The sequence below is a fragment of the Durio zibethinus genome, chromosome 23 (genome assembly GCF_047325235.1).
Source record: "Durio zibethinus cultivar Kanyao isolate XHJ-2024 chromosome 23, ASM4732523v1, whole genome shotgun sequence".
Lineage (NCBI taxonomy): Eukaryota > Viridiplantae > Streptophyta > Magnoliopsida > Malvales > Malvaceae > Durio > Durio zibethinus.
Window position 1 is genome coordinate 667857 of NC_143184.1, and position 25534 is coordinate 693390.

Sequence of the window (25534 nt, forward strand, 5' to 3'; positions counted from 1 at the left end):
TTGTTTTATCACCTCACTTGCTCGTATCATTACATCCCAGGGCTCTACCCACCACTCATATTTTCATTCTTTGTTCCACCCAAATGCTGTCCAATTATAAACACATTGCCACCCCTGCACTTTTAGTCGCACCCTCCGAAAAGTTTTACGGAATCTTAGCGGGGATACGAGCAGGTATCAACCAAAAGTACCATCGAACCATAATTGGTAGGAAAAATAACATCAGTGAAAAGGGAAACTCCCATTTGAGACTCTGATACATTGTTTTCTTTTTTTCTATCACATGTGATAAGATGTTGCGGGTATTTAGAATTTTCCTCACCACTAAAATAGCACAAGCATGAACCAAAAGAAATTGGAGAAATTAATTGACAATGAGACTTTGATAGCCAGACTGTAAAGAAGAAACTCCCATCTGTACATACAAAAACAATTTGAGATCCAAACCCCAAAAAGGGAAACCACAAGAAACCAAAGGAAGAAAGAGAGGAGAGAGAGAGAACATGTGGGTTTTTAGTGTACAAGTCATGCGTTCAATCTGCCAGCCCAAAATGTTTAAACAAGTCACCATCTCTTTATCTAACTACATTCAGAGCTAACGTTAAAGGCTTTATTAAACAGCTAGTTGTTGCTTTTGATGAGAGGATTCTTCTTCACTGAAACACAAATGGACATTTAGTGACCTTCCATGGCTTAAAGAGGATTCTGCAATACTTGGTGGAGGTTGCAACATCATCTCTCTTTGCAGGTAGGAGTAGTAGGTGTGAAAGGTATTGGGGGTTACATTTAAGTGGAAACCCAACCCAAATAGAAAATCCACTTCAAGGAAGTTCATTTCGGTTGTGCTGATTCCTCCTACTTTTGCATAGTAAGCATTGTTGTAATACCTGAAGATAAAGTTCCAAAATATCAGAAACTGAAATCAGATGAACTTAATGTTAGGTAAAATATTAAATGTATTATCCATTTTCTTAATTTACATTTTTTAGAATTTAAAGCACGTCGTAAAAGAGAAAATAAAAGAAGAAACCATGGTAGGCCTGTTTCATGGAGACAGTGATTAAATGTCTGATTATCACAAGGATAGCCAGGATTCACATGCCTACAATTGGTTGGAACTTGGAATTACTACGAAATATATTTTCTGGGAAATTTAATGGCTTCCAATTCCAACAAGTCTAAACCCAAATTCTAATTGCACTTCAGAGGTTGCTCTTTGAAAGAAAAGGAGAAAAAAGAACTCAAATTCTAAAAAAAAAAGAGATGGAAAATCAAACCCCATGTTTCAGCCAGAATTCAGAAAACATGAAAAGCAATCGACTATCCAAAATCTGAGATTCTTTTTTTTTTATAATTGGGGAAAAAAATCTGAGATTTTGCTTGGAAACCTGCTCTGGCACTACAAAGCATACAAATTTTCAAACTTCACTTGAAGTATAAGCTAATCGTATTAAAGAAAAACTAAAGGAAACCCAAACCCATGTATAAAATCCAAGAAGTTTGCATGGATTATGATTTATTCAAGGAAGGTAAGAGCTTACATATCATCCATGAACTTTGCAGCAACCATTACACTTGTAATAAGCAGCCGATGAACGTTGAAAGAATTTATGGGAAACGAGGGTTGCCTTTGAGCAAACCGATCAAGATAGACATATGCAACAATAAAGCAAGAGGGGCTACAATTTGCATACTTGTAAATTCTGTCCAGGTAGTTTTGAATTGAGATAGTTGGCCGAGTTAAGCCATGGAACACTGAAATTTTCTGAGGTTGAAACCGACAGTTTACATCGTTGGATTCAGACACTTTTTGGAGAAGAGAAGACAGAAATGTTATGAGATTTGGCATCATATTTGGGTTCTCTAACTCTGCCATAGCTGAAAAGATTTTTGGACCAAAAATGTTGAATGTGTTTTGTTGCTGCTCTTATTGAGGTATATATGGCTTTACTTTTGTGCTGTAGAACAGGTTAAGGCAGTCGTTAAAGGGTCGGTATTTTCAATGAAAAGAGTAGCCTCAGGAATTTGAATTATGACTTGGGTGTCCCCATTTGGTGGAGTTCATAAGGTCTTTTTTGGACACAAAAGTGTGGGATTTTGAGTAGGGGTTATGATTATTAAATTTCAAAACTTAACTTGTTCAAGGGGGAACAAATTAAAAGGTGGTTCATTTGTGGATTAAAGTCATTTTCCTGAAAAGAGAATGAGGTTTTCCGGTGATTAACTTGTGGCTACTGTTGTTGTGCTGATGGCATGCCATACCCATCATGTGATTACATGTGGGAAAATGTTGATTGTAATTTGTGGGTCCTACTTTTTGGAGATCTTGCATGTGTAGTAAATTTACACAACCGGATTTGTTATGTTTTTTCGGACGGGTAACATGTATTTGTTCCGCTGGTCCATAGCTATAACCTTGCCCTTGTGCTCGTACTATATGCTGCTCTGTTTCCCCTACAGCAAATAAAAAAAGTATAGATTTCAACGTGTTGGGCTGCATTCAAGATATGCTTGGCAACTACTGGACGAGGGATCTAGCATAAGTTTGTCTGCAAAACTCAACAACAAACAAGAACTTTGAACATGAAAGAAGACCCATGGTTCTGCTTGTCTGCTTGTGTTTGGCTTCACGGGCTTGTCACATTTTTTGACTCCTGAAAAATCATCTCGTGTTATGAGTCAAATTCAAATATGCTTCCGAATCTTCATTGAGCATAGCCTGATTTTTCCGCTGGAAAGAGAAGAAAACGATATGCTACTTTCGTTTCACAGATCAAAATACTATAGCAGGTGATAATAATCAAAGACGCAATGAAACTTGCAAACTTAGATTCAGTTTTTAATTTTGATTTTGACCCACATCGAACCCAATTGACGCCAATCATTAAAATAATAGTACTACTACGTACATATTTATTCATGTTTAATTTCTTACTCCAAGACAGCCAGCATTTCCACTTCTACAGCTATAAACAAGAAGATATAATTTGTAAAGATATTAAAATTGTTTTAGACAGAACAGAGGGAAGACTTGATTTTACAGCAATATATGCAACTTGCATGGACCCTCTCTAACTTCATCCAGGATACATTTAGTTTATACCATTAGCCTTGTCCTTTGCCCCACTTCTCATCAATGATCAAGCTTCAGATATTAAAATAATTTGACCCTAGATCCACTTGAACACTTTCATTATATAATTGAATAATTACTCTTACTTTCATAGTTTTTAAATGATAGATATATCTAACAGTTAAATTTTAGGTACCTTAAAAGGCAAAAACCACTTTGATGTGATTGACACATCCAAATGAAAATTTCAATTCAAAACATTTGGATTTACGCCTAAATTTACCATATTCAGAGTTACTTCAATCTTCTTTATTGTGTAATAATTACCATAATATTGCATTAATTTAAAAATGATGATTTCAATTAACTTTATCATGATGATTGATCAACTTTGTAGATTGAAACCGAAATTAAAAAAATAATAATAATAACTTGGGAGAACAGGAATTTGATTAGCAGTCAGTTAGACAATGCCAAGCTGGAAGCATGTTTTTCATGGAGTGAAACAAGAGGAAAGCATGTCTTTTAACTCTCAATGTTCTTGATTTCGTGTTGGAATTAAAACTCAAAAGGGCGTCTGTTGAAGGTGCCTTCCAACCCATGTGCTGTCCATGTGAGCCCTCTCCTCACATATTCCGACCACACAATTTGGTAATACAATTTATTTTTATTTTCTCTTTAGGAATTTGTAAGGGGAATAGTATTATCAACGAAGGAGTGCACTTGAATTATATTAATTTACGATTAAGATTGGAAATTGGTAGCATTGAAATTCTTTAAATTACAGGGTAGCCTAGCCAATTATGCAAGAAAGAAAGATGTGAAGCATGTGGGAGTCGATGAGAACAATGGGATAATAGTTGTGGAAAAGAAAGCACAGCTAACTTCAATCACATAAGATGATAAGCAAGTAAATGGATTGCAAAAGGACAAATTTGCAGCAAGAAAATCATGATTCCCTGTAGGTTTCGTTCTTTGTCAAAATGTCTTACAATCATTATCCAAAATCCTGAAAACTCTTTTTTCTTTTTAGAAAAAATTATAATTTATAAATGTCGGGAAAAAAAAAAGTATCTAACGGGACCAAAACAACCGTAAATTTGAAACTTTAATTACAGGTTCAATCAGCTTCCCAGATATGCTCAATGAAAACCTTGACGTGCTAGAGGATATTTTGTGTTTTCGAGTAAATGGGGGTCATTTACCTTTGTGTTCTGTGTCTTTGCTTTGCTTGCTGCGTGCATTTTTTAATTTTATTAAAACTTGTTGATGGCTGGGTGCTAACTCTATTTTTCAGAAAAAGGGTCTTTTATCTGCCCTGTTAAATTTCATAAAAAACTTTTGATACATCTCATCGATTTTTTGCATTTTGTTTTCTTATTGCAACTTGCAAACCAGAATTTATAAACTTCAAAACAAGGTCAAAGTCCAAAACTGAATCATCAACCCTATTGAGCCTAATTATATAATGCCCCAGAGACAATATACTATGACAACTCGACAAGCAATACCTATAACAGGTGAAGAAAAGAAAATTGAGAAATTAAGCATGAAATGATCTTGTATAAAGGGTAAAACATGTTTAATGCATATCATACCCAACAAGCAACCTGCCTTTTGTTACCTTAAACTCAAGGGAATGGTTTAACTTGCTTATAAAATTACAGATGGGTACAAGTATTGGATGCAATATAGCCATTCGAAAAACAATGCTGCAAGCTTTCATACCGTTGGTTTTCTTGACCATCTGTCAGAAAATGAACAAAGATTTGAGAGCAGAAAGATTTAATTGGCATTTCATCGTCTTTAGAGCAACTTACAAATATAAATTCACTGAGTTTAAGAGCATCCTGGCCAATGTTTAAGCATAAGCTCTTCATTTTTTATATTTCCATGAATATAAACTCTGGGCTCTTTATCCTGCATAGTACATTTGGAATTAGAACCTTTAGTGGTAATACTATCATGCCAAAGTTTACAATAGATAATTTATCCCCTACCAGGACGATAGGTGGAAATTCTGGTTGGATATGAAGTCTCGAGAAGCCATTCACATAAAATAAACACTTGTACCCGTCAATAACTGAATGCTCACTGTTTAAGAGAGAAGAAAAATAAGTATGACCAAGGCCATGAATTCTCAATGATCTACTCTTTATGTACATCTTTCCTTCATGGTTGCATTTTTCATTGATAAAATGTTTACTCCAGGTCTGACATTAAATAAAGACTCTTTTATTAAAAACAAACCACATAAGTGGAGGGGGAGTGGGGAACTCACTTTATAAGATAGGTGAAATTTCTCCGACAAAATTCCTCAAGGGTAATCTCTTCTTCTTTAGAGTATCTGCATTATCAAAGATGTAAAAACATTCCAACTTTAGAAAGAATTATAAGTGCATAAAAAGAACATGAAAACTGGTGCTTTCAAAGGAAATGCAACAATAAAACAAAACAATTATACAGTATGCTTCCCAAGCTAAAGTTTAACAGGGAACCTATCATATCAAATTATCAATATATGAATAAAAAAATATGCAGTCACTGCTGTTTCGAAGTGAACAATGAGTGAATAACAGCAAAAAAAACAATAGGTTACTTCTGTTGGCAACTAGCTCGAGCATTGTTTACAATATCCATTCAAATTTTTTTTTTCTTTTTAATTGTTTGCAAAATGGTTAGACACTGGTTTTGGCATTAATATAAGATCATACATCAATCAATTACTCCTCACAGGCTAGCATTTCAATTAGTAGTACATAACTGCTGTTATACGCTTACAGCTTGGACCATGGGCTGCATAAAAGGCTAACATCACAAGGCAACTATATTCTTACCTCAACACTGGAAACAACATAAGCCTATTTCTCACATTACACATTACACCACTGTGCTCTATTCATATGATATTTTGATGCTAGGCCCATTCTAATGACAGCAATTCCCACAACCATAGCAATTGATTTCTTTTTTGACATTAGTTACAAAACCTAGTTTTCAGATTCTGCATGTACCATATCAAAATGTGTAACATATGTAATGAAAACTACCTCCATGGCAACTCATTTTCACAAAAGAGGGATATTCCATTCATGGCTGAAAATGGATCGATGTGAACCCAGAGTTCATTGGTCTTGTTAGCAAGATTGCCTGCAGAAAGTTGAAACCATGCACCCGTGGCTCAAAATATTAGCAATTCACAATGAAAAAACATTAAGAAACAAAATAAAGAGGACAAAAAATTGTTTATAGCCAACTACATTTTAGCTGAATTAAACGAGAAAGAAAAATAAAGGGGTAGGTGGGAGAAAGTTTTGGGCAGAGAAGGATATATAACTTTACTGTCTGCTAGCATGATCAAACTTACTAAAATAGACACACGCTCAGAGACGCATGCAAACAAGCTTCCAACCTCCTCCGCTAAAACCATAGGCCATGACATATAAACATAGAAGGAATGACGTGCTTGGAAACAAGAAGAAAATACTGCTATGTTTAATTGCATATGCTTTATAGTCAAAGTCTATACAATATTCCATAATTTCTTACTGATAACAGATAAATCCATAAAGAAAAATCAAAAGGAGTGAATCAAGTACACTAGTGGTAAATAAGACAAATATATGAGAGCAGTTACTCACATGTATATGTTTATCTATGAGAGAAAGAGACAGGGAGGAAGGACTCACCAATCTGATGCAACTCTTTTAAAGCATAACCACTGGGATAATTCTCATAGGACGCCATGAAAGTTATGATTGTGCACCCTAGACTACAGAATATAAAATGAGTAGATAAAAGGAACTTAGATTCATATCTCAACCATCCATAATGTGGGGTTCCACATGGGACTTAATGGAGTCCAGAAGAACTCACATTTAAGGATAGACAAGATTCTATAATTGTATTCAATCAGTTGTAATGACATGGTTCACAACAAGGAAACAAACTATATTTCAAACTAAAGCAAAAAACAAATGACCCAACCTCATTAAAAGCAATCCCAGCATGAGTAAATTGAGAAATTTCCAGAAACTCTTCTTCCTGTTGTTATAGCTGTAACAATAAGGCAGAATAAATTATATATTTACCTAGCAATGATAATGATTGAAAACAATAAGACACAAAAAATTACATGGTTTACTCGTGAACAGAAAGTAGCACCATGCATGAGTAGAAAGGGCAAGTAACACATAAGTCCTCCATGGTTTAAGTCATAATCTGTTAAAACCTCGAACTTGCAGATACACTGCAATCCCCCCCCACCTTCTGGCCCCATTGTCCAGACCAAGTTTCTTTTGGCTCAGATATCCAATTACTACATGCACTTTTTCAAATAAACGTAAAAAGCAGAGGAACAACGCAATCACTTCAATAACCAGGGTCTTCTATGTTCAAGTCAAAAGTTCAGGATCCACTGTGTCACATCTTCAGGTCTCCAGAATAATCAGGGAGGTGACTTTAATTTGTCCAAAAACACAAGCAGTCACACCAATACGGCTAGAAATCTGGTGGTGTTAAAACTAAAGCGTGTCGGACATGAAAACTTCTAGAAAACCTTGCAAGATTATTACATCTTTATGTAATGTGTTTGTGTGATTTTTTTTAATGCTTCTTTTAAATTCAGAAGTTGGCCATATGAATATGTTGTATGTTACAACCTATCCTCATTCATTTCCAATAGTTTTAGCTTCAAAATAGAAGGAAAGAAGGAAAAAGAAACAACACACATTCTGCTAGCTGCAACTGCAGCAGATAAGTTGAAGATTGGAACTGAGCTGATAATGAAACGGAGCTCCTGCGTCATTAGAAAATGTGATTACATAATTGTGTGAGTGAACTTTGTATATGTGTGTCTATTTTCTAAAATAGGAAGCAAGCCAATGATGTATATATTTTCTTTTTATGATACCTTGTGTGGAAGCTTAGAGTAAAGTACAACAAAGGATAGTACTGGTAGAACCAGAGGAAGAAGCCTTCTGTCAAGTAAGACTCCAAGCTGCAACATATAACAAATTTAAAGTGCAGTAGTTCAGAATAATAATGTAGTATAACTTTCATCTTCCTAGTTCAAGACTCACCATAAAAAGTGGATATGCGAAGAGTAACGAGCGAGGAAGTGCAGAAGTAAAATACCAGTGAATGGAATGTGTCTAAATAAAGAATATCATTAAGGAATAGAGATCAAGAAAAGAGTCAGATACCAAAGAAATGCACACAAGCACATATTATACAATCCTTCAACATGCATTTCCTGATAAAAAATGAAATAATCAAAACGAGGTAAAGATGAATGTAATAGAGCTGATAACAATCAATAAAGCTTCAAAAACTAGCAAAGCCAATAAAGTAGGTGGCTATGCATGCAGGAAGTTTCCAGCCTTAGCCAATAAGAAGAGAAACCATGATTATTCGAAAGAATGCATAGGACATGGACTAGAGACTTCTGTAATGAATGCTGAAGATTCCATTACAAGTGCATTGCAGACATAAATGTAAAAGACACGTAAGGAAATACCTCACATCTTCAATCATCTAATAAATTATAAATTGTAACAGGAAAAAGTTATAAATGAACTAGTAAGCACATCAACCAAAAATATTAATTGTGCTATTTCAAATTAAAAAAGAAATTGGATTGTGCAATAGGAAAATCCTTAAAAAAGGATACGCCCCATTCAGAACTTCGATTAAGAACAGAGTTGAACCAAAAAACTTCAAATTCAGGCCAAAGAAACCTCTTCCACATAATTGAATCAACCAGCGTGGTGAGACCTGAGCTGAGGAGAATTTCATAAGTTGATAATAGTAGATAATCCTTATCATCAAAAGTTTTAACATTTATAAGAGAAAATTAACTAACCTATGCACAAAAGAGTGGTCACAGTGCAGCACTTTAATGCTTTCCAAAATGAAATTGACTTGGTCTGTCATTGATAAATTTAAATCTTATAATCAAGTGCAAATTTAATCAAACTAAAATGCAATCAGATCCAACAATGTAATTAAAATGCAGCTAACAAAAATAATATCAAAGAACTTAATTAATTGATTCATTATAGAGGGCAATAGATCTAATGTGATTGCTAGGCTGCATATGCATAGAACAATGACAGTGCTTGATAGGAGAAGAAAACAGTGCGCTGCTACACTCTTTTTGAACAAACTTGAGTCACTGTTTCACAAGAGAAAGGGGAAAGTATAAAGAGAAAAAAAATGTTACAGGGAATGACAACCTACCAACAAAAGCTCCAGGCCAAGTGGACAAAGAAGTAAGACTATATCACATCTAAAGATGATTGCAGCAAAAACCTGTTCATTAAGAATCCAGAACAATGTAAGAAGGTTCTAACAAAGCCAAAATCAGGATGCCATGTTACAAGATAAAGTACCTAAAACTGCAAAAAACTTTATCGGAGATCATGAGAGGAATACATTTAGAACAAATACCCACTGACAGAACCATGATCCAATAAATCAACTGGTTTTGCTAAGGTTAAGCAGTGAGGAGACATACCAGATAGTTTAAAGCAGTATAAAAACTCCCTTTCAACCAATGCCCATATGCCAAATTTACTGCATAAAAGGAAAAATAGAATTAGCTGAAGTTTTATTGACTTCTTCACATCACAAGAAAAAAAACAGATAAAAACCAAAGTTATTTTCAGAGAAAAAACAGCACAACCTTAATTGTAAGACAAATGCAATTCTATTTGATAAAAACAAGCAGGAAAAACAGATATGAGTCACATAGGAAGCATTGCCGGTCCAATCTAAGACATTATCATGCAGAAAATAGATGAAATAAGTATATTACCACATTTCAAATTATCATCTTTTCCTTATCTCATGTTTTCTCACCATTCTCGTTTTCTACAGTTCTACCTAGTTTCTTTCTAAATATTAGTCAATGTCAGTCCACAAAGAGTAGAATATTCCAAATTACAACCAGAGATCTACAGAACAAACTCGGTCATTTGAATCCACATTGCCAAGTAGAATAAAACTACCATAAGTCAATGGTCACCAACTCAGGAAGTGGAACTCACTCTTAGGTACGTTTTGAGGACAATTAGTCTGTCCCCTGCCCTCTAGGAAGTAAAATTCTTTTCACAACAAAGAACAAGTTAATAATTTCAAAAGACAAATAGTAAATCTACTAATTGGTGAAAACCTATTACTTCTTTTCTAATATAATAAGTTCTTTAAATTTGCATAGTCACTGTTCATCTTTGCAAGGCTAAAGGATTATAATAGCATTTTGCATAAGTGACTCTTCTGATCCAAATTCAACAGCTTTAGTAGCACTGCTACATTCCAAATTAGAACCTACAGCAGCAAAAATTTTAACGGTAACACATGCATGTCTATGAACTTTCGATCTCTTTATGAAGATTACATCCAGACAGAAAAATCCCATGCTTATGGATGTGAATTTAGCCCATTCTTGTTTTATATATCGTAGTTTTCTTCCAATTATCGCTGCCATCTAGGAGGTTAAGTAAACCACAAGGTTGAAAAGGAAGTGCATTCATGGTGATAACATATGTGAGGATATAGAAAGTTAGACTGCAAGAAGCAATCACCTACACCCATAGCTAGTATATTTGGAAGTGCACGAGAGCAATAGAACAGCAAATGAAACTGAATTGCAGTTAATATTACAAAGAATGCTTCAACTTGATGTCCAAACTTGTTTCTGACCTGTTCAAACAACAAATAAACCTCAATGATTAGAACTTTAAGGTGAACGTTCTCAGTACATTAAACCTAAAAGTAGAACAGGAAAAAGCAAGAAAAATTGTAAAATTTAAGCACAGGGAACAAAAGCTAAATACCTGAATACGCAAAAACCGTAATGTAGATAGTATGATGCAACCCAATGTAAGACGTACTAAAAAGACAACGATTACATTGAATTCAGTAATTGTAAGTAACATAAATGTCAACACAGCAAAGTCAACAGTTGCATTTACACAGCAAAAGAATATGAAGAGCAACCATGGAGAAGAAATTTTAGTAATAGAACATTTTACATGAAATGCTACAAATTTTTATGTTATTTAACCAAAAAAATAGATCATTGAATCAAAACAGTAATATATTCCCTTTTTTTTTTTTTCACTGGCTGATCCTGTGTTCGATATCCTCAATATGACATGCCTTAAAAGAATTATTAATGAAATTTCAGTTAGAAACAATAAACAAAAATCTACAAGCTATGAGTATTCAGATAACTAACCAATTATAAGACTATAAATCTTTTGCAAATGCAGCAGTTGCATGGCTAATACAATTGGAGATGCCAAAATCGACACTAGCAATGCCCCTGCAAAGAAAAGCATCATACAATGATTCCAAATTATCAGCCGAGAAGTTGCGACCAAAACAATTTTCTCAAATTCACTCATTTTTAGATGCAACAAATCTTACCGATAAAAGTGCGAGGAACAACACCAGGAAACTCCAAATGATCATACTGATATCATAGTCAAACATCCAAACATAAATTTAATTCTAAAATTTTAAAAACCCAGAAAAATCACAGTTTAACAATAAAGAAAAAAGGCATGGGCAACTAAACTTACATTATCTAAGTGATGGCGATGATAAAGAATATCGTGCATAGCCTTAGTAAACAAAAACAAAAAAAAAAGAGTTCAAGTACAAATAAATTAATATACAAAAGAAAAAAAATTGAAATTGGAAATTACCTGAATGTTGAAGCTTTCTTCAACTTTAGTGTACGGCACCATAAGCACATAAAACGCCGCGACAGACGCCAGAAGCAAGTCGTAGCCTGTCAAAATCAGTCCTAAATAAATTGAAAAGATACTAAATATACGATTTCTAGACGAAATTAAAAATCGAATTTACCGTATAGCTGGAGAAATTTGGAAGTCATCGTTGCGCACCGAGGAAGAGTGACGAGTAATCGAAACGAAAACTAATAATGCTTGTAATTTAAAAAAATAAATTAGTTTGGATCTGGGATATACCTAGCCCAAATTTGGTTCGAGACTGGATAGTCCCGATCTTGATTTGATTGGGCCACAGCAATTGGATCTTTTATAAAAAAAAAAAAAAACCAAAGCAAAAAAAGCAATTTCGTAGCCCGTTGCGGATCCCATGAAAGAAACTAAAAAGTTATTTACAAAAATAAGCAACTAAATCAAACCTTCAACAGTAAATATGGAAACTCTGTGATGAAGACATTGTGGGAGATTCTCTCACGAAAGATTGAAATTTTGGAGAAAAGAATTTTACCATTGCTGTTTGTAAGGAGAATGGGCTTACGGTGACCCTGAATTTGTAGAAAAATGGTAACCGACATTAAAAGCCCAACCCTAATTTGACGTCAGCCTTAAATTCACACAAAATTGGATATCTGGATTTGTGTATATTTACTTGGGCTTTTTGAGCCCAAAACAATACCTGCTGCCCCATGTAAGTTTTTTCCATGAAATTTATATGAATTTCTTTTACCTGGAGATTTTACATGAATTTTAAAAAAAATTACAATAGAAATTAGTAATTTTAAATTAAAAAAATTAACCCTTATAAATTAAAACCTTAATTGAGTGAATTTATGGTTATTTGGAAGTTCAAAAAGAAACAATATGACAAAGGGATACTAAAATGTTAAAATTATAATTTAAGACACAAAAATAAGTTGCTTTTGAATAAACTCAAAACTAAATTCCTTTTGAGGATTTTTTTTGCTATATATATATATATATATATTAAAAATATATAATTCTCAATTTCAATTTCTCCCTATATATAATAAAGTTAGATTGTAGAATTTTTGTTTTCCAAATCTAATTAAAAAAATATTAAAATAAAACATTGGAGGCTTCAAAATGCAGAGAAGAATTTTTTAAAAAAAAAATTTATGTAGTTTTTCCGTCTTTGTTTAATCTTCAACTGATTTCTATAAATCAACTCATGCAGAGAAACAAATGAATTAATGACTCGTAAAAGTAAAGGCATGTTTTTTCGTAGGTTTTGCAAATACTCTAAAATCTCCGAGAATCATCCATCCTATTAGGCCTAATAAGAGTTTTGGCCTTGGACAGCAAACAAGGTCAGAGTCCAAAACTGAATGATCCACCCTATTGGGCCTAATTGGATAACGCCACAAAGATAATATGCTATGACATCTCGACAAGCAATACTTATAACAGGTGAGGAAAAGAAAATCGAGAAATTAAGCATGAAATGATCTTGTATAAATGGTAAAACATGTTTAATCCATATCATACCCAACAAGCAACCTTCCTTCTGTTACCTTAAACCCAAGGGAATTGTTAACTTGCTTATATAATTACAGTTGGGTATAAGTTTTGGGTGCAATATATATAGCCATTTGAAAAGCAATACAGCAAGCATTAATACTGTTCGTTTTCTTGACCATCTGTCTGGAAATGAATAACGATTTGGAAGCATAAAGATCGAATTGGCATTTCATGGCTAAATCTTATTTAGAGCAACTTACAAGTACAATTTCACTGAGTTTAAGAGCATCCTGGCCAATGTTTAAGCGTAAGCTCCACTTTTTTATATTTCCATGAATATACACTCTGGGTTCTTTATCCTGCATAGCACATTTGGAATTATAACTTTTAGTCGTAATACTATAATGCCAAAGCTTACAAATATTTTATTATGTGATTCGATTTTTGTTTGTTTTATTTACAAATTGCAATCTTTACTTCCTGCTTAACAGCTTGAATGGAAGATATATACCGAACGAGGCTATATGTTTCACATGTTATCTCAAGATGGTTAAGCTAATTGATGCTGACAGTAACGACGATGAGCTTGAGCTGATCAACAATTTTTTGCACATGTCCTGAAGAAAATGAGCATCATGTGGCATAGTGTTATCCAGCGGGAAACTCAGAGGGAGGCTATATATCCAGAAGGTGATGAATTTAATTTCTTATTCGTATCTCACTGTCACAGTCTCTGAGCCAAAGCAATTTGGCTGTTATGAGTAATGAATAACTGTAGGAAAATCATTTATAACAGATCGAATGTTGTTTTGTTCTGATTCAAGGTGTAAGAGTTACTTTACAGTAGTAGTTTACCGTGGATGTGACTTCATTTCTTCATTTTATGGAATTTAGCAATGGCGAACTTATAATTATACTGTTATCTCTTTGATGAAAAATATATGCAATATATATTTACACTAGTGTCCTTCACATCTGATAGATATTGCCATGTTTATATATGAAGAACAATGGATACATAAGATATTGACCATATGTCTAGGAGTACTATAAAAATAATTACTATAAGGGAAGCCCTCAATTCACTATTTGGATAAAGGTGTCTAAAGATAATACATTTATATATATTCATAACAAATATTTAATCTTTTGGTTTTCTAAATCCTATTTAGAAAGATGTAAAGCATTCATGCTCAGATGAATTTGAGTCATCACAGGGAGAGTGATTGTGTCTACCTTCATAAGTAGTTATCACCATTCGACAATCCTCAGACAATCGTTCAACTCTCTTCTTCACTCTACAGGTATTGTGCGTACAGCGATAATAACTCCTGCCAAGTAACTCAAACAAAACCTTAGGTAAGACAACAGACATGATGCAAAAACAGCAAAACTGTGTCAAACAACAGATCATTTCATATAAATGTTTATGCAAACTTATTCTTACCCAGAATAGCTGTTGACAAAGTCATATCATTTCGTATAATCCATGTTTCTTTAGGGCAGAAGACCATTAATTTTGGATCAAACGAGGGTATCTTAAGTACTGTTTGTATAATATTGCGATTATCATTTTGTGGCAGTACTTTTCTTATCAAATTTCTCTACCCTCGCCCTTCTTTATTTAGTTTTATTCATCATCTGCATGTCTTCCATATGAGTGTTCATATATATAAAAAAGTGTTTTTTCAATTATTAACAAAAACTTCCATTTGAATTTGTCGGAAACCAGAAACGATGAATATAAATATACTAATTAGTTAATTGAAGCAGGCAAACCAACATTTATAATATATACTATAGCCAAATCCGAAACAAAGAAATAAATACAACTAAAATTTATATATGTAGATTAAAAATAGTGCTAGCAGTAGCTCTGCCCTTCCCGTTTCCTTTCCTACAAATGATCCAATAAGCACGGACAGTACTGAAAACATTCTGCTTTAATAGTTTTTAATAAATAAATCCTTATGATTAATAATGCCTGTTTTTACATAACATTAGGAATATGATTCGAATTCATGAGGTAAAATCGATAGAAACAAGAAGGTTATATATTGAAATTTATCTATGAAATTAGCTTCTTAATCATTCCATTAGAAATATAAACGAAGGTTACCTACCCCATGCACAGTGACAAGGAAAGCATAGAAAAAGTACCTTGGATGAAGGCTGTTCTTGACAACCTTCTGCCCGTATTTTCTCCACTTGTAGCCGTCGTCTAGCACATCGATATCACTTCTCGTTTGGAAACAAAACCTTGGTTCTCTAAGCTTTCTCCTAATCTTCACTTTGCTCTTCTCTGAGGCTGAGCTCCTCCACCTGCCAAAACCAAAGTTGCTCAACCTTTTTGTAAAAGAGCCAGTAATGGAAGTAGAAAACTGAGATCTACTTGATGGACATGCATGTGGATTCGGGTATCAATGGATATCAAGACTTTCCTTCTTCATGCCCACCAAGGAGAAAGAGAAAGTTAGACTAAGATATATGCATATACCGTACAAAAAGCATTAATTCCATTAGCAAGCTGAAGCAACCCTCTTCCATATAAGGGCAGATCTCCTTAGATTCTCGAAAGATCTTAAAGAATTTTATACATCTATGGTATGAGCTACCGTGCATGTGTGTTTTGGTACTGGGAATCTCTGTCAGTGCGTGTGTGCTTCAGAAAGAACATAACCCATAAATAAGAAAAGAAAATGAAGGTAAGAGATGAGAAATCAGAATACCATGAATTATTATTTCCATCGTTGGCGTTACTGGCGCAGTTTTCGTCGTTTACAGCTTTGGGATCCAAGGTCCTTACCTAAAATTTTTCCGATACCAACAAATATAAGATACAAAGATCAGTAATCTAACACAGAAAAAAATACCAAGAAAATCATAAAAGACCACGAAATTAGACAAATCCCAGGTCAGAGGTCAAGTTTCAGGAGCATATAAAAAGCTGTCTTCAACTTTTGCTTTTTAAAACCTAATTTTCATTAAGCCTAACTACCTGGTCGTTATGACTGAATCCCATGGCGCTGGAATTGGTGTTATTACCAATGATGGCGGTATTGAGAGGTTGAGATATTTGATGAGAAGACTGTGCGGGAGCCAAGAAACTCATGACCTGGTTTTCTTCAAATTGTACAAACCCCATTTCGTGGATTGCCTGTGGAGTTGAGAATGAAACTTGTAGCTCATAATTAGGAACTCCCCTTTCGCCTTCCATTTCTTTCAAAACACAAAGACGGCAAGAAGCTCTCCTCCAACTCCTACTGATCCTCTTCTTCTTATCACTGGATTGCTTGTAAGTTTTCGTAATTTTAGAGCAACTTGGTAGGTCCTAGAACGCTCTTGGATTTGTGTTCCACACATCCACACGAGAAACGCAGTCTCTGGTCAACTAGTAAACGCTAGATGGAATGTTTCTACTGGAAATTATTCCTTCTGATCTTCTTGTTGAGCGTGCAGAAGGCTTCCACAGCAACAGCTTTCTCTAGTGCACAGTAAAAACAATTTATTAAGCAGATATGCGGTTTGTGCTAGAAGAAAAAGGGAGGATTATAGGACATATTATTACTAATTATCTGTAAATAGTTGGTATTTATGAAATTCTTTTGGTGCATATGTGTAGGAGAGCTGGTTCAAGGGGACATATATCATTTCTCTTATTGACTATCAAGTTTATATATATATATATATATATATATATATATATATATATATCTCAATTCATCTTTTATAGCTAGGTATATATAGGATTAAGATAAATAAATAAAAATATATATGATCAAGTTGCACCAATTAGTATAAATTTGTCTCTACTCCTATAATTTTTTTAATTTTATTCATGTATAATTGATCACCAATCTAATAATTGATTTGAATGTTCTAGCTGTTTACATCAATATGTATTTCAAAAACCCAAATGTATGGTATTCTGTCCTTTTTACACCATGCATTAGAACTCTATCCTTTTAAAAACTTACCATACACATTCGTTTTTTGGTTTTGTTTAGATTTATTTTTTTGATAATGATAATTTAATATGTTCAAATTATATATACTTGTAATCACTATAGTTGAAGCACTTTAACAAGTTGTTATTTCAACAAAATGCTTTTAATTGTTTCACAGCATCATGTCTATGTCCATTTTTTCCATTTTTGAATGTGAAGGTTATGTATTCAACATTTTCGTTATTTTTTCGTAACGCATAAATCACGCTAGCAACAACGATTAGTTTACAAATTTGACATTGTTTCACATTTGCTATTACAATATTTAATTTATATGTGATTTCTATCAATAAAATGATCTTGATGTGAAAAGTATATAAAAAATAATTAATTAGTAATTATAGATGTAGCAATAATATTAATTTTGAAAATTTAACTTAGATGTCGCAAGTTCAAAAAAAAAAACTTTTATCAAGATATGAATGTGGAAAAGGAGATTTTTGGATATAATTTTTTTGAGCTGAAAATATATGCAATCACGTACCTTATAATTGGACTAAATAAGGAAATGCTAAGATTGGAACTTAAGAATATATGGGGATAAATTTCATGAGACAGGAGATGATTACTTATTATATACTCTAAGACTCCATAAATCTATATCTCAAAAAAAAAAAAAAAAAGACTCCATAAATCTACCTATATGCATGCAAAAATTTTTCTATTTTTTTCAAAAAGATATTATTAATTTAAGATAAAAAAAAACTAACCCAGTATTGAGGGTAGTCAATTATATACCATCTTGAATTGATTTTTCAAAATACTCTTACAAGAAGAGCCTTAATTACAGCATAACCCTATCGAAGCACCTGTCCCTTTAACACTGGAGCTAAGTCGAGATTGGCATCTTTATTTGATTATTATAGAACAATATATGGTTTGAAAAATTATAAAAACAAGTATATATCTTTTGTATTTAATTTATATGTGGATAGGAAGTTGAATGTACTACATATATTTGAATTCGAGAGAGCAAAGGGGCAGCGAATGGAGTACTTGAGAAAAATGTTTGTGTGCAAATCAGAAAGGAATATATCATGTAGCCAATATAAATATTATTTGACAATTTAGGCTCATGGAAAGAAAGAAAATATATGAAGAAACACTTGTTTTAACAGAGAGAAAACCTTAATTAAATTCAACCATTAAACACACAATTAAAACCGACAGTTTCATCTCATTTTTGGGAATTTTTGGATTGTTTTGATAAGGACTTTGTTCATGTTCCTTGTTTCAAAAAAAGTTTAATGTGTAGTTAGTTGTTTGCCTTGTGCCTAATTATTAAAGGTACTTTGCTAGGTTTCTAATATTTATCAGGCATTGTCCTAATCACTCAAAGCATGATTTATTCATTTATTTAAGCAAGGTCATGTGGGTAATGTTTATAAGCGTTAGATATTCTGGTTGCCATACTGAGAGGCAAAGGAAAAAGAAAGGACACAAAGCAATAAAACAAGCTGACTTGAAAGCACAAGAATGTTAATTAGAAATACTAATTTTTATAAGAAAAATCAGAGAGAAAAAGGGAGGGAGAGAGACCTGAGTCTTGGAAGCAATAAGTGGTGGGGTACATCAAAACTTCCATCCATGTCAAAATGTCCAAATGCAGTTGAAAGATGGAAAACGATAGAGCCTTTCAAATCCTGCCAAATCAAATTCCAATATGCAGCTCATACAGGGCATAATATGTCCACTCGGCACACCCTTCCCTGCAAAAAGAGAAGAAAAACTATGATCACTCCCACCCCCACATTTTTCCTTCGCATTTCTCCCCCTTTCCTCTCACTCTCACCTGTTATTTCATCCACAGTCCTCTCTCTCTCATGAAAAGGCCCCCCCAACCCCCTCCACAACACCAGCAGCATTTTAACTTAATTTTTTTTCTATCTCTCTCTTTCTCTCAACAACTTTCTCAATCTTCCATACATCACACAACTACTTTAAGAAAGCAACTTATATTGTAATCTTAACTAGAATATGAAGATCTTATCCAAAAAGTTGTAACTGCCATTTGAACTAACAAATGCAATTTTGACCTTAGTATTGTAAAGGGGTTTGATCAACTTCTTACCTCATCATTGGCCACAAAGAGAACCAAGCTTGTGCAGAATGTGGCTTTGCTAGACAAAGTTGATGAGCGGTTACAGTTCAGCGCAGCCCTAGAAAAAATCAGGGAATGTGTAGTTAATTAAAACCAATTAATCATCCTAGTTCTTTTCACTTTTATTTCAAGGCAACATGATTACCTTATGAAGACAAACATATCCCCCTAAGATCAGATTTAATATTCTTTTATTTCAATGTTTGGCTTACTGAAGGCATATATAGTTTTCATGGAGATTGAAGCGGCTGTTGCAGTTGGTCGGTTCAAAGCATATCTTTTCGGAAGAACAGATAAAAAGGGGTCAGCCTGCGAATTTGGAAAATTGAATCCAAAGATGTTAAGATATGCATTCATTTTCTTTCTTTAGTTTGAAAAAGATTTATGTTAAAAAGTCAAGGGATATGGAAGAAAAAGGGATTTTGTAAATTTTGAGCTGCTACAAAGGAGGCATATACCATGTTCCTAAGTCATTTCATGCTTCAAGTACTGTAAACCCAATTGAACCAGAAAAAATGACAAACGAATATTAATCGGGTCACTGCAATTCTATAGTTTCAACTTCATTTTTTTTAATAATTTTCATCCCACTTAAATAAAGCATTGTAAAACATTGAACAACGTTTTCTAGCCTCAAATAATCTAATTTTTTTTAAGAAAAAAATGTTAAACATGTTGCTTAATTAGCGTGATGTTTTGCCTCTTGTTTATTGCATTATAATGACTGCTAGCTTTTGGAACACTAGCGACAAAACTTGTTAAACAAAGCATTGTTTTAAACGAAAGCTAATTCTGCAAAAGACTCGTGAGCATATAAAATTCGCCTTGTGGCTGTTCAATCCTAAACATTGCTTCACACTGGTTGTGTCTGTCCAAGTGGTGAAGACTGTGCCCAGAAGCAAAGCTAGACAATAACTAAAGGGGGCCAAACAGTGAATTGAATAGGGAAAGAAAGGATGCATATTAGTTTTAATAAGTTCAGTTACTGATCTAGAATGGTATAAAAAAAATTTTGGGTGAGCCCTGGTCCTGCCTGTCCCCCTTGGCTCCGCCCGAGTCTGTGCTTGTGATAGTGGAACTAATGGTTTATTGGTGCATGATATACAAGAAAAAACAATTTTCTTGTTTTGCAAGAAACAATTTGCACATCCAAGTCATTCAAATTTTGGACTCAGCTAGCATTCAGGACCAAAAAATGGTTAAGTACTATCTTATTCATGGACCGCATTCATTCTTGGAATTTTATTTCAATTGAAGTAACTTACCTTGACAGTAACTGCGTAAGTACCGTAAGTTTTTAACTCCAATCTCCTTATGTTCATGATCTCATTTCTTATGTGCAAGAAACGGATTACACCTACAATCATTTTTACGCCTTAAGAGGGATAAGGTCTGTTAGTTGTTTATCGTGTTGATGGGAAACATTTTCTCAGAAAGTCATGATTAAAGAGTATATAATAAACTCTTAGGTAATGGAAAATTTTTTTTTTAAATTGGGCTAAGTGCTATGGGCTCAATTAAAAAATGGGTACTTAAATTTGATAAAGAAAAATAACCTAGAAGCAAACTATAGATGGTAAATGTCCCTCTAATGCCTAAAAATGATTGCAAGCCATCAAGTAGTTAGTTTAATTGATGAAAATCATTTTTTTTCGATTTAAAGGTTTTGGGATTGAGTGCAACCAATAATTGTTTTGATGAGATTATTTTAAATGTACAACCGTCAATCATTTTATATTAAATTATTGAGTACGTATAATACATTTTATTTTAATATGAGAGATTAAATAATTTATTTATTTTAAATTTTTTTTTACTACAAAAAATGATTACACAATTTATCAAATTCTTCAGTGATAGATCAATTGTCTATAATGAAAAATTAATCAGAAAGTTCAAAATTATCAATTTAAAACAAAACAAAAAAAAAGAATAGCTGTCATAATTCATTGTTAATATCTGAATTAATTGGATGATCATACAAAAACAGAAAAGATATCTCCAGCATTGTACTCTGATAGTAACATTAAAATGAGGTAAGACTAATGAAAAGGACGAGAGGAGACACAGAGAAAGAGAGAGAGAGATCGCCATCCTCTGAGTTGGCAAATTTTCAATAAAAACAAAATAACTCTCAACCATATTCTGCAATGAAGGAGAAAGAAAAAAGGGGTTACCAAGGGAACCGACATCTCCATGATTTCTATATTGAAGATTCAAAAGTGTAATAAACAATCCTCATAAAAAGATTACAAGTTGAAGCAATAAGAGAGGAAGTAGCTAAAGGCAGTATATGCAGAATTCCATGCAACAATCATGGCCTTTCAATCAATTTCTAAAGTCTTCTAAATTTCATGATGGTAGAGTGAGGCATCAAATATTTGGTGGGTCCCTTTATATTTCTCATAACTTGTTCATATGTACTAACACTGTTCAACTTTGTTGTTTCGCAAATGGGTTTGAAGTTTGGAGGGAATGCTCTTACAGGTAAAACTGAACAATCTTCACCAACTTATTTTTTTTTTCATTCAATAATCTTCACCAACTTTGCTATCAACATTTATTTATTCATATCCTTTTTATTCTGAATTTATCAGGACTTCCGATCTCAACATGTCTGAATGCTTGAATTTAGAAACACCCCATTCAACTCAAGTATATATGTTGCCATTCAAATTCAAATATAAAGTAAAGTCTTTCAAAAAAATCCTTACTATTATTTTGACGTATGATGCTTAAAACAAAACGTTCATAGGTTTCTAAGCACTAGTTTCAATTCAAACTAGTTAACAAGCTGATTGTACGCGCGGACCATTTAACATTCCAAGGAAATCCAAGGAAAAGAACCAAACATTTCGGTGTATTTCAAGCAATACGAGACTGGGATAATTAGGCTACGGCCCAGAAGTTGAACAATATGGGCCTGATTCACTTGACTACCATCAATGGTCTAATTTTTCTGGCCCAATTATATTTCAGGACTAATATCTCTTTCTTTGTGAACTCTAGTAAACTGCCATTGGACTACCGGTAGAATTGCGAAGCATAGAGCGAAGAATAGCGGCCTCCAAACGACAGCGTGTCGGACAACAGAAAAATTAACATGAGAAATGAAGATGATTACGTGGACGCGTCTTCTTCCTACGAATGACTTTCGATAACTCTTTCAACCCAAACTATCTCCTTCTCTTCTTCCCTGTTGCTCGTCGGCGCCTTTTCATATGAGTTGTTGAAATTTTAACCTTTATGTCGTGAAATAAACATATTAATTCCATTAGCATAAACCCATTCACATATATAAAACCCAAGGCTAGCTTTCTTTTTTCTCTCTCAATTCTTGATGGCAGATGCTATTCGATTATCATCATCGTTGATTCATTCGCTTCGCTTCTCTTCTCCTTCACTGCTCACCTCCTTCAACTCTGCCCCAAATTCGGATAAGATTATTTCTCCTATTTGTTCTTCTATTGGTCTTACTGGCCTTGCTTTTACTCCCAGAAAACAATCGCTCTCTCTCAAGGTACAAAAATTCTACTTTCTGATTTTGAGTTTTTATTTTAATTCATTAGCACAAAATAATGAATTCCCTAGTGCCATTTTCTTTGGTAATTATGGTTTTATTGTAGGATAAAGAGTGTTTTCATAAACCCTGTTTATTAAAGTTCTTTGCTTGTGGAACTTTGTATTGAAATTAGCAAGCTTTAGATTCCATTTGAGCTAAATTTGGATACTTGATGCAAAGGTTTGTGCTTTCTGAAATGTTCTTGTTTAAGCGTGGATTTTTTTAAGTAAGGGCTTTGTGCTAATTTGGTTTGGTGACCCTTTTGTAATTCTGGTTGCCCTTTTTTGTAACGGAACATTTTCCATTTTAAAGGCTCTTATCAGGGGTTTCTAGTGATGTTTTGTTTGATTTAAGGGAATGTAAATATGTTGAGTTTTAGCTACCAACCATGAAATTTGGACAATCTTTAGCCTTCCTGCTGTATACTAGTTTGTCACGCATGCTTTGAGACCCTCCCCTCATTCCTGTACAATTTTCTTAGCTGCCAACTTTTTTTTCTTAGGGTGTACAAGTTTTTCTTTATTTTTTTGGTACTAGTAGTACATCATTTTTATCTGAATTAACTATAGTCAATGGAACAAGCACCAGGAAAGATTGAAATTTCAAAGTTTAGTGCTTCACCTATATTGAAATTCCTTGCAGATATCTCTGAGTCTCACTGTTTGTAATGTGATATCGAATTCACTTCTTTTAATAGTGGTTTGTTTCCTATGGATGATAAAGTAACCTGTTAATTCAAGATCATGTCCTTAGAACCTATGGGACATTGCCATTAACCAAGTTCCTTCACTTCAGGTACGTGCAACTGTTGATAAAACTGAACAGCCAAAATGGTGGGAAAAGAATGCAGGACCAAATATGATTGATATTCATTCTACACAAGATTTTTTGAGTGCCTTAAGTCAAGCTGGCGATAGATTGGTTATTGTAGAATTTTATGGAACTTGGTGTGCTTCCTGCAGAGCATTATTTCCCAAGGTATGTTGCTTTTCACTTTTTCATGGTTTTGTAATATTTCATTGGGCATAAATTCAGTCTCTAGTATCATGATTGAAAAAAATTATGCTCTTGATAAAGTACTGGTTTGGGGGAATATTATCAACCAAATTTATATAAAAATTCATGATATGTAAAGGTCAACAGAATGACTCACTTCTAGAGAAGAATCCTCTGCATATAAATCATTCAAGATAATGACTCACTTCCAGAGAAGTGATTACTGAAAAAGCTTATTTGGAGTCAGAATGTCTCTTTGACGTTGGTGCAGCAAGTAAGATGGGCCCTGAAAGATATTAGTTGACAAAACAAAAGGACTCCAAGAACTTGTGTGGTAGATAGTATTTTTTATTTGTCTTTTATTTTTTCGCAGAAAACATAATTTTATGATATAATGAGTACCTTATCTCTATATACCCTTCTTTGCTTATTGTCTTATCCGTTTGTAAATTTGACACCCTTGTAAAAACGGTTAGCTTGGCGTGGTTGCCTTCGGTTTGCTTGGGAAGCCCCCAATGCCTCCTTTATTTGGCAGAATATAGGGTGAGGAAAAGCTTTTTTCCAAGTAAAACATGGAACACACTTCTTAAGAGCTATTTTTGAAATCTATAATGCTTTTCTTCTGATACTTTAAGCTATTTTTGAATTGTAATTGTTTTGTCCTAATATTTTCTCATAATTGATCTTCCAGCTCTGCAAGACAGCCGAAGAACATCCGGAAATTATATTCCTAAAAGTAAATTTTGATGAGAACAAACCTATGTGTAAAAGTTTGAATGTTAAGGTGCTTCCTTATTTCCACTTCTATCGTGGAGCAGATGGACAGCTGGAGTCATTTTCCTGTTCACTTGCTAAGGTGAGCTATTTCTGCTTTCTTTTTTCTGCTCTTGGTGTTTGACCAGAGAAATTGTTTTCTAAATGATTGCCTGGAAATGTTCCAAATGGAGAAAATGAAAAACTGCCATAAAAAACTCTGAGATTTCTGCTTTCCTAAAATAAGAGTACACACCTGAGATTTCTGGTTCTATATTTGCCTAGCAAATGTAGGTCGATGATATGGAGTGTTTTCTTTACGGAACTCTATACTTAAAATTTCAAACTTGGCCAGCATTCTTGTTTTGATGATCAATTTTCTTATGCTACATTATCATTATGGAAAACATCCAATATCCAATATAAAATCCTTTTGCTTTACTTAATCTGGATCTTTTTCAAAATGATCTCCAGTTTCAAAAAATAAAAGACGCCATTGAAATGCACAACACAGCTCGATGCAGCATTGGTCCACCCAAGGGAGTTGGAGATCTCAAACTTGAATCTGTCTCTGCTTCAATTGACAAGCCAACTGGATCAAGTTAAAAATGGGGTAAGGCAATTGTCTATAAATATGCATGCCAAGTGGACTCCTTTGTAAGTCATTTGATATTTGCTTACTGACATTTTCATGTAAAAGAAAGTAATGTCGACTCATTGTTTTGACGCATTCTTTGTCCTTGGAATGAATGTAAGTTCACAGTTTGATTTGAAATTAAATGTTTTTTTTTTCTTAACATTCTT

At 33.7% G+C, this 25534-nt stretch overlaps 4 protein-coding genes across 5 annotated transcripts; 1 reads left to right on the forward strand and 3 right to left on the reverse strand.

The window, feature by feature from the left end:
- Positions 1-342: 342 nt before the first annotated feature.
- LOC111313254 (cyclin-U4-1-like) lies at positions 343-2654 on the reverse strand. The gene is made up of 2 exons (XM_022913917.2): positions 1542-2654; positions 343-887 (listed from the first exon to the last, which is right to left on the reverse strand). The coding sequence occupies exons 1-2, from the start codon at positions 1874-1876 to the stop codon at positions 614-616; spliced, it is 609 nt and encodes a 202-aa protein (XP_022769652.1). The 5' UTR covers positions 1877-2654; the 3' UTR covers positions 343-613.
- A 1940-nt stretch (positions 2655-4594) lies between these two features.
- Positions 4595-11999, reverse strand: ALG12 (homolog of asparagine-linked glycosylation 12). The gene is made up of 21 exons (XM_022914417.2): positions 11951-11999; positions 11788-11873; positions 11662-11703; positions 11507-11552; positions 11316-11402; positions 10912-10967; positions 10660-10777; positions 9591-9649; positions 9314-9385; positions 8937-9000; positions 8745-8848; positions 8155-8226; positions 7986-8072; positions 7804-7871; positions 7061-7129; positions 6763-6845; positions 6124-6223; positions 5355-5420; positions 5074-5167; positions 4894-4993; positions 4595-4820 (listed from the first exon to the last, which is right to left on the reverse strand). The coding sequence occupies exons 1-20, from the start codon at positions 11976-11978 to the stop codon at positions 4913-4915; spliced, it is 1482 nt and encodes a 493-aa protein (XP_022770152.1). The 5' UTR covers positions 11979-11999; the 3' UTR covers positions 4595-4820; positions 4894-4912.
- A 1330-nt stretch (positions 12000-13329) lies between these two features.
- Positions 13330-16953, reverse strand: LOC149512055 (putative WRKY transcription factor 12). 2 transcript variants are annotated; one of them, XM_089752885.1, is made up of 5 exons: positions 16310-16953; positions 16041-16117; positions 15472-15633; positions 14548-14642; positions 13330-13670 (listed from the first exon to the last, which is right to left on the reverse strand). In XM_089752885.1, the coding sequence occupies exons 1-5, from the start codon at positions 16526-16528 to the stop codon at positions 13666-13668; spliced, it is 558 nt and encodes a 185-aa protein (XP_089609011.1). In that variant the 5' UTR covers positions 16529-16953; the 3' UTR covers positions 13330-13665. The 2 variants fall into 2 exon arrangements, with proteins under 2 accessions (XP_089609011.1, XP_089609010.1); XM_089752884.1 differs by lacking the exon at positions 13330-13670 and having other exon boundaries at positions 14364-14642; positions 16310-16952.
- Positions 16954-22551: 5598 nt separating this feature from the next.
- Positions 22552-25527, forward strand: LOC111313728 (thioredoxin-like 2, chloroplastic). The gene is made up of 4 exons (XM_022914422.2): positions 22552-22939; positions 23777-23959; positions 24669-24833; positions 25205-25527. Exons 1-4 carry the CDS (start codon positions 22760-22762, stop codon positions 25334-25336), a joined length of 660 nt encoding a protein of 219 aa, XP_022770157.2. The 5' UTR covers positions 22552-22759; the 3' UTR covers positions 25337-25527.
- Positions 25528-25534: the final 7 nt, after the last annotated feature.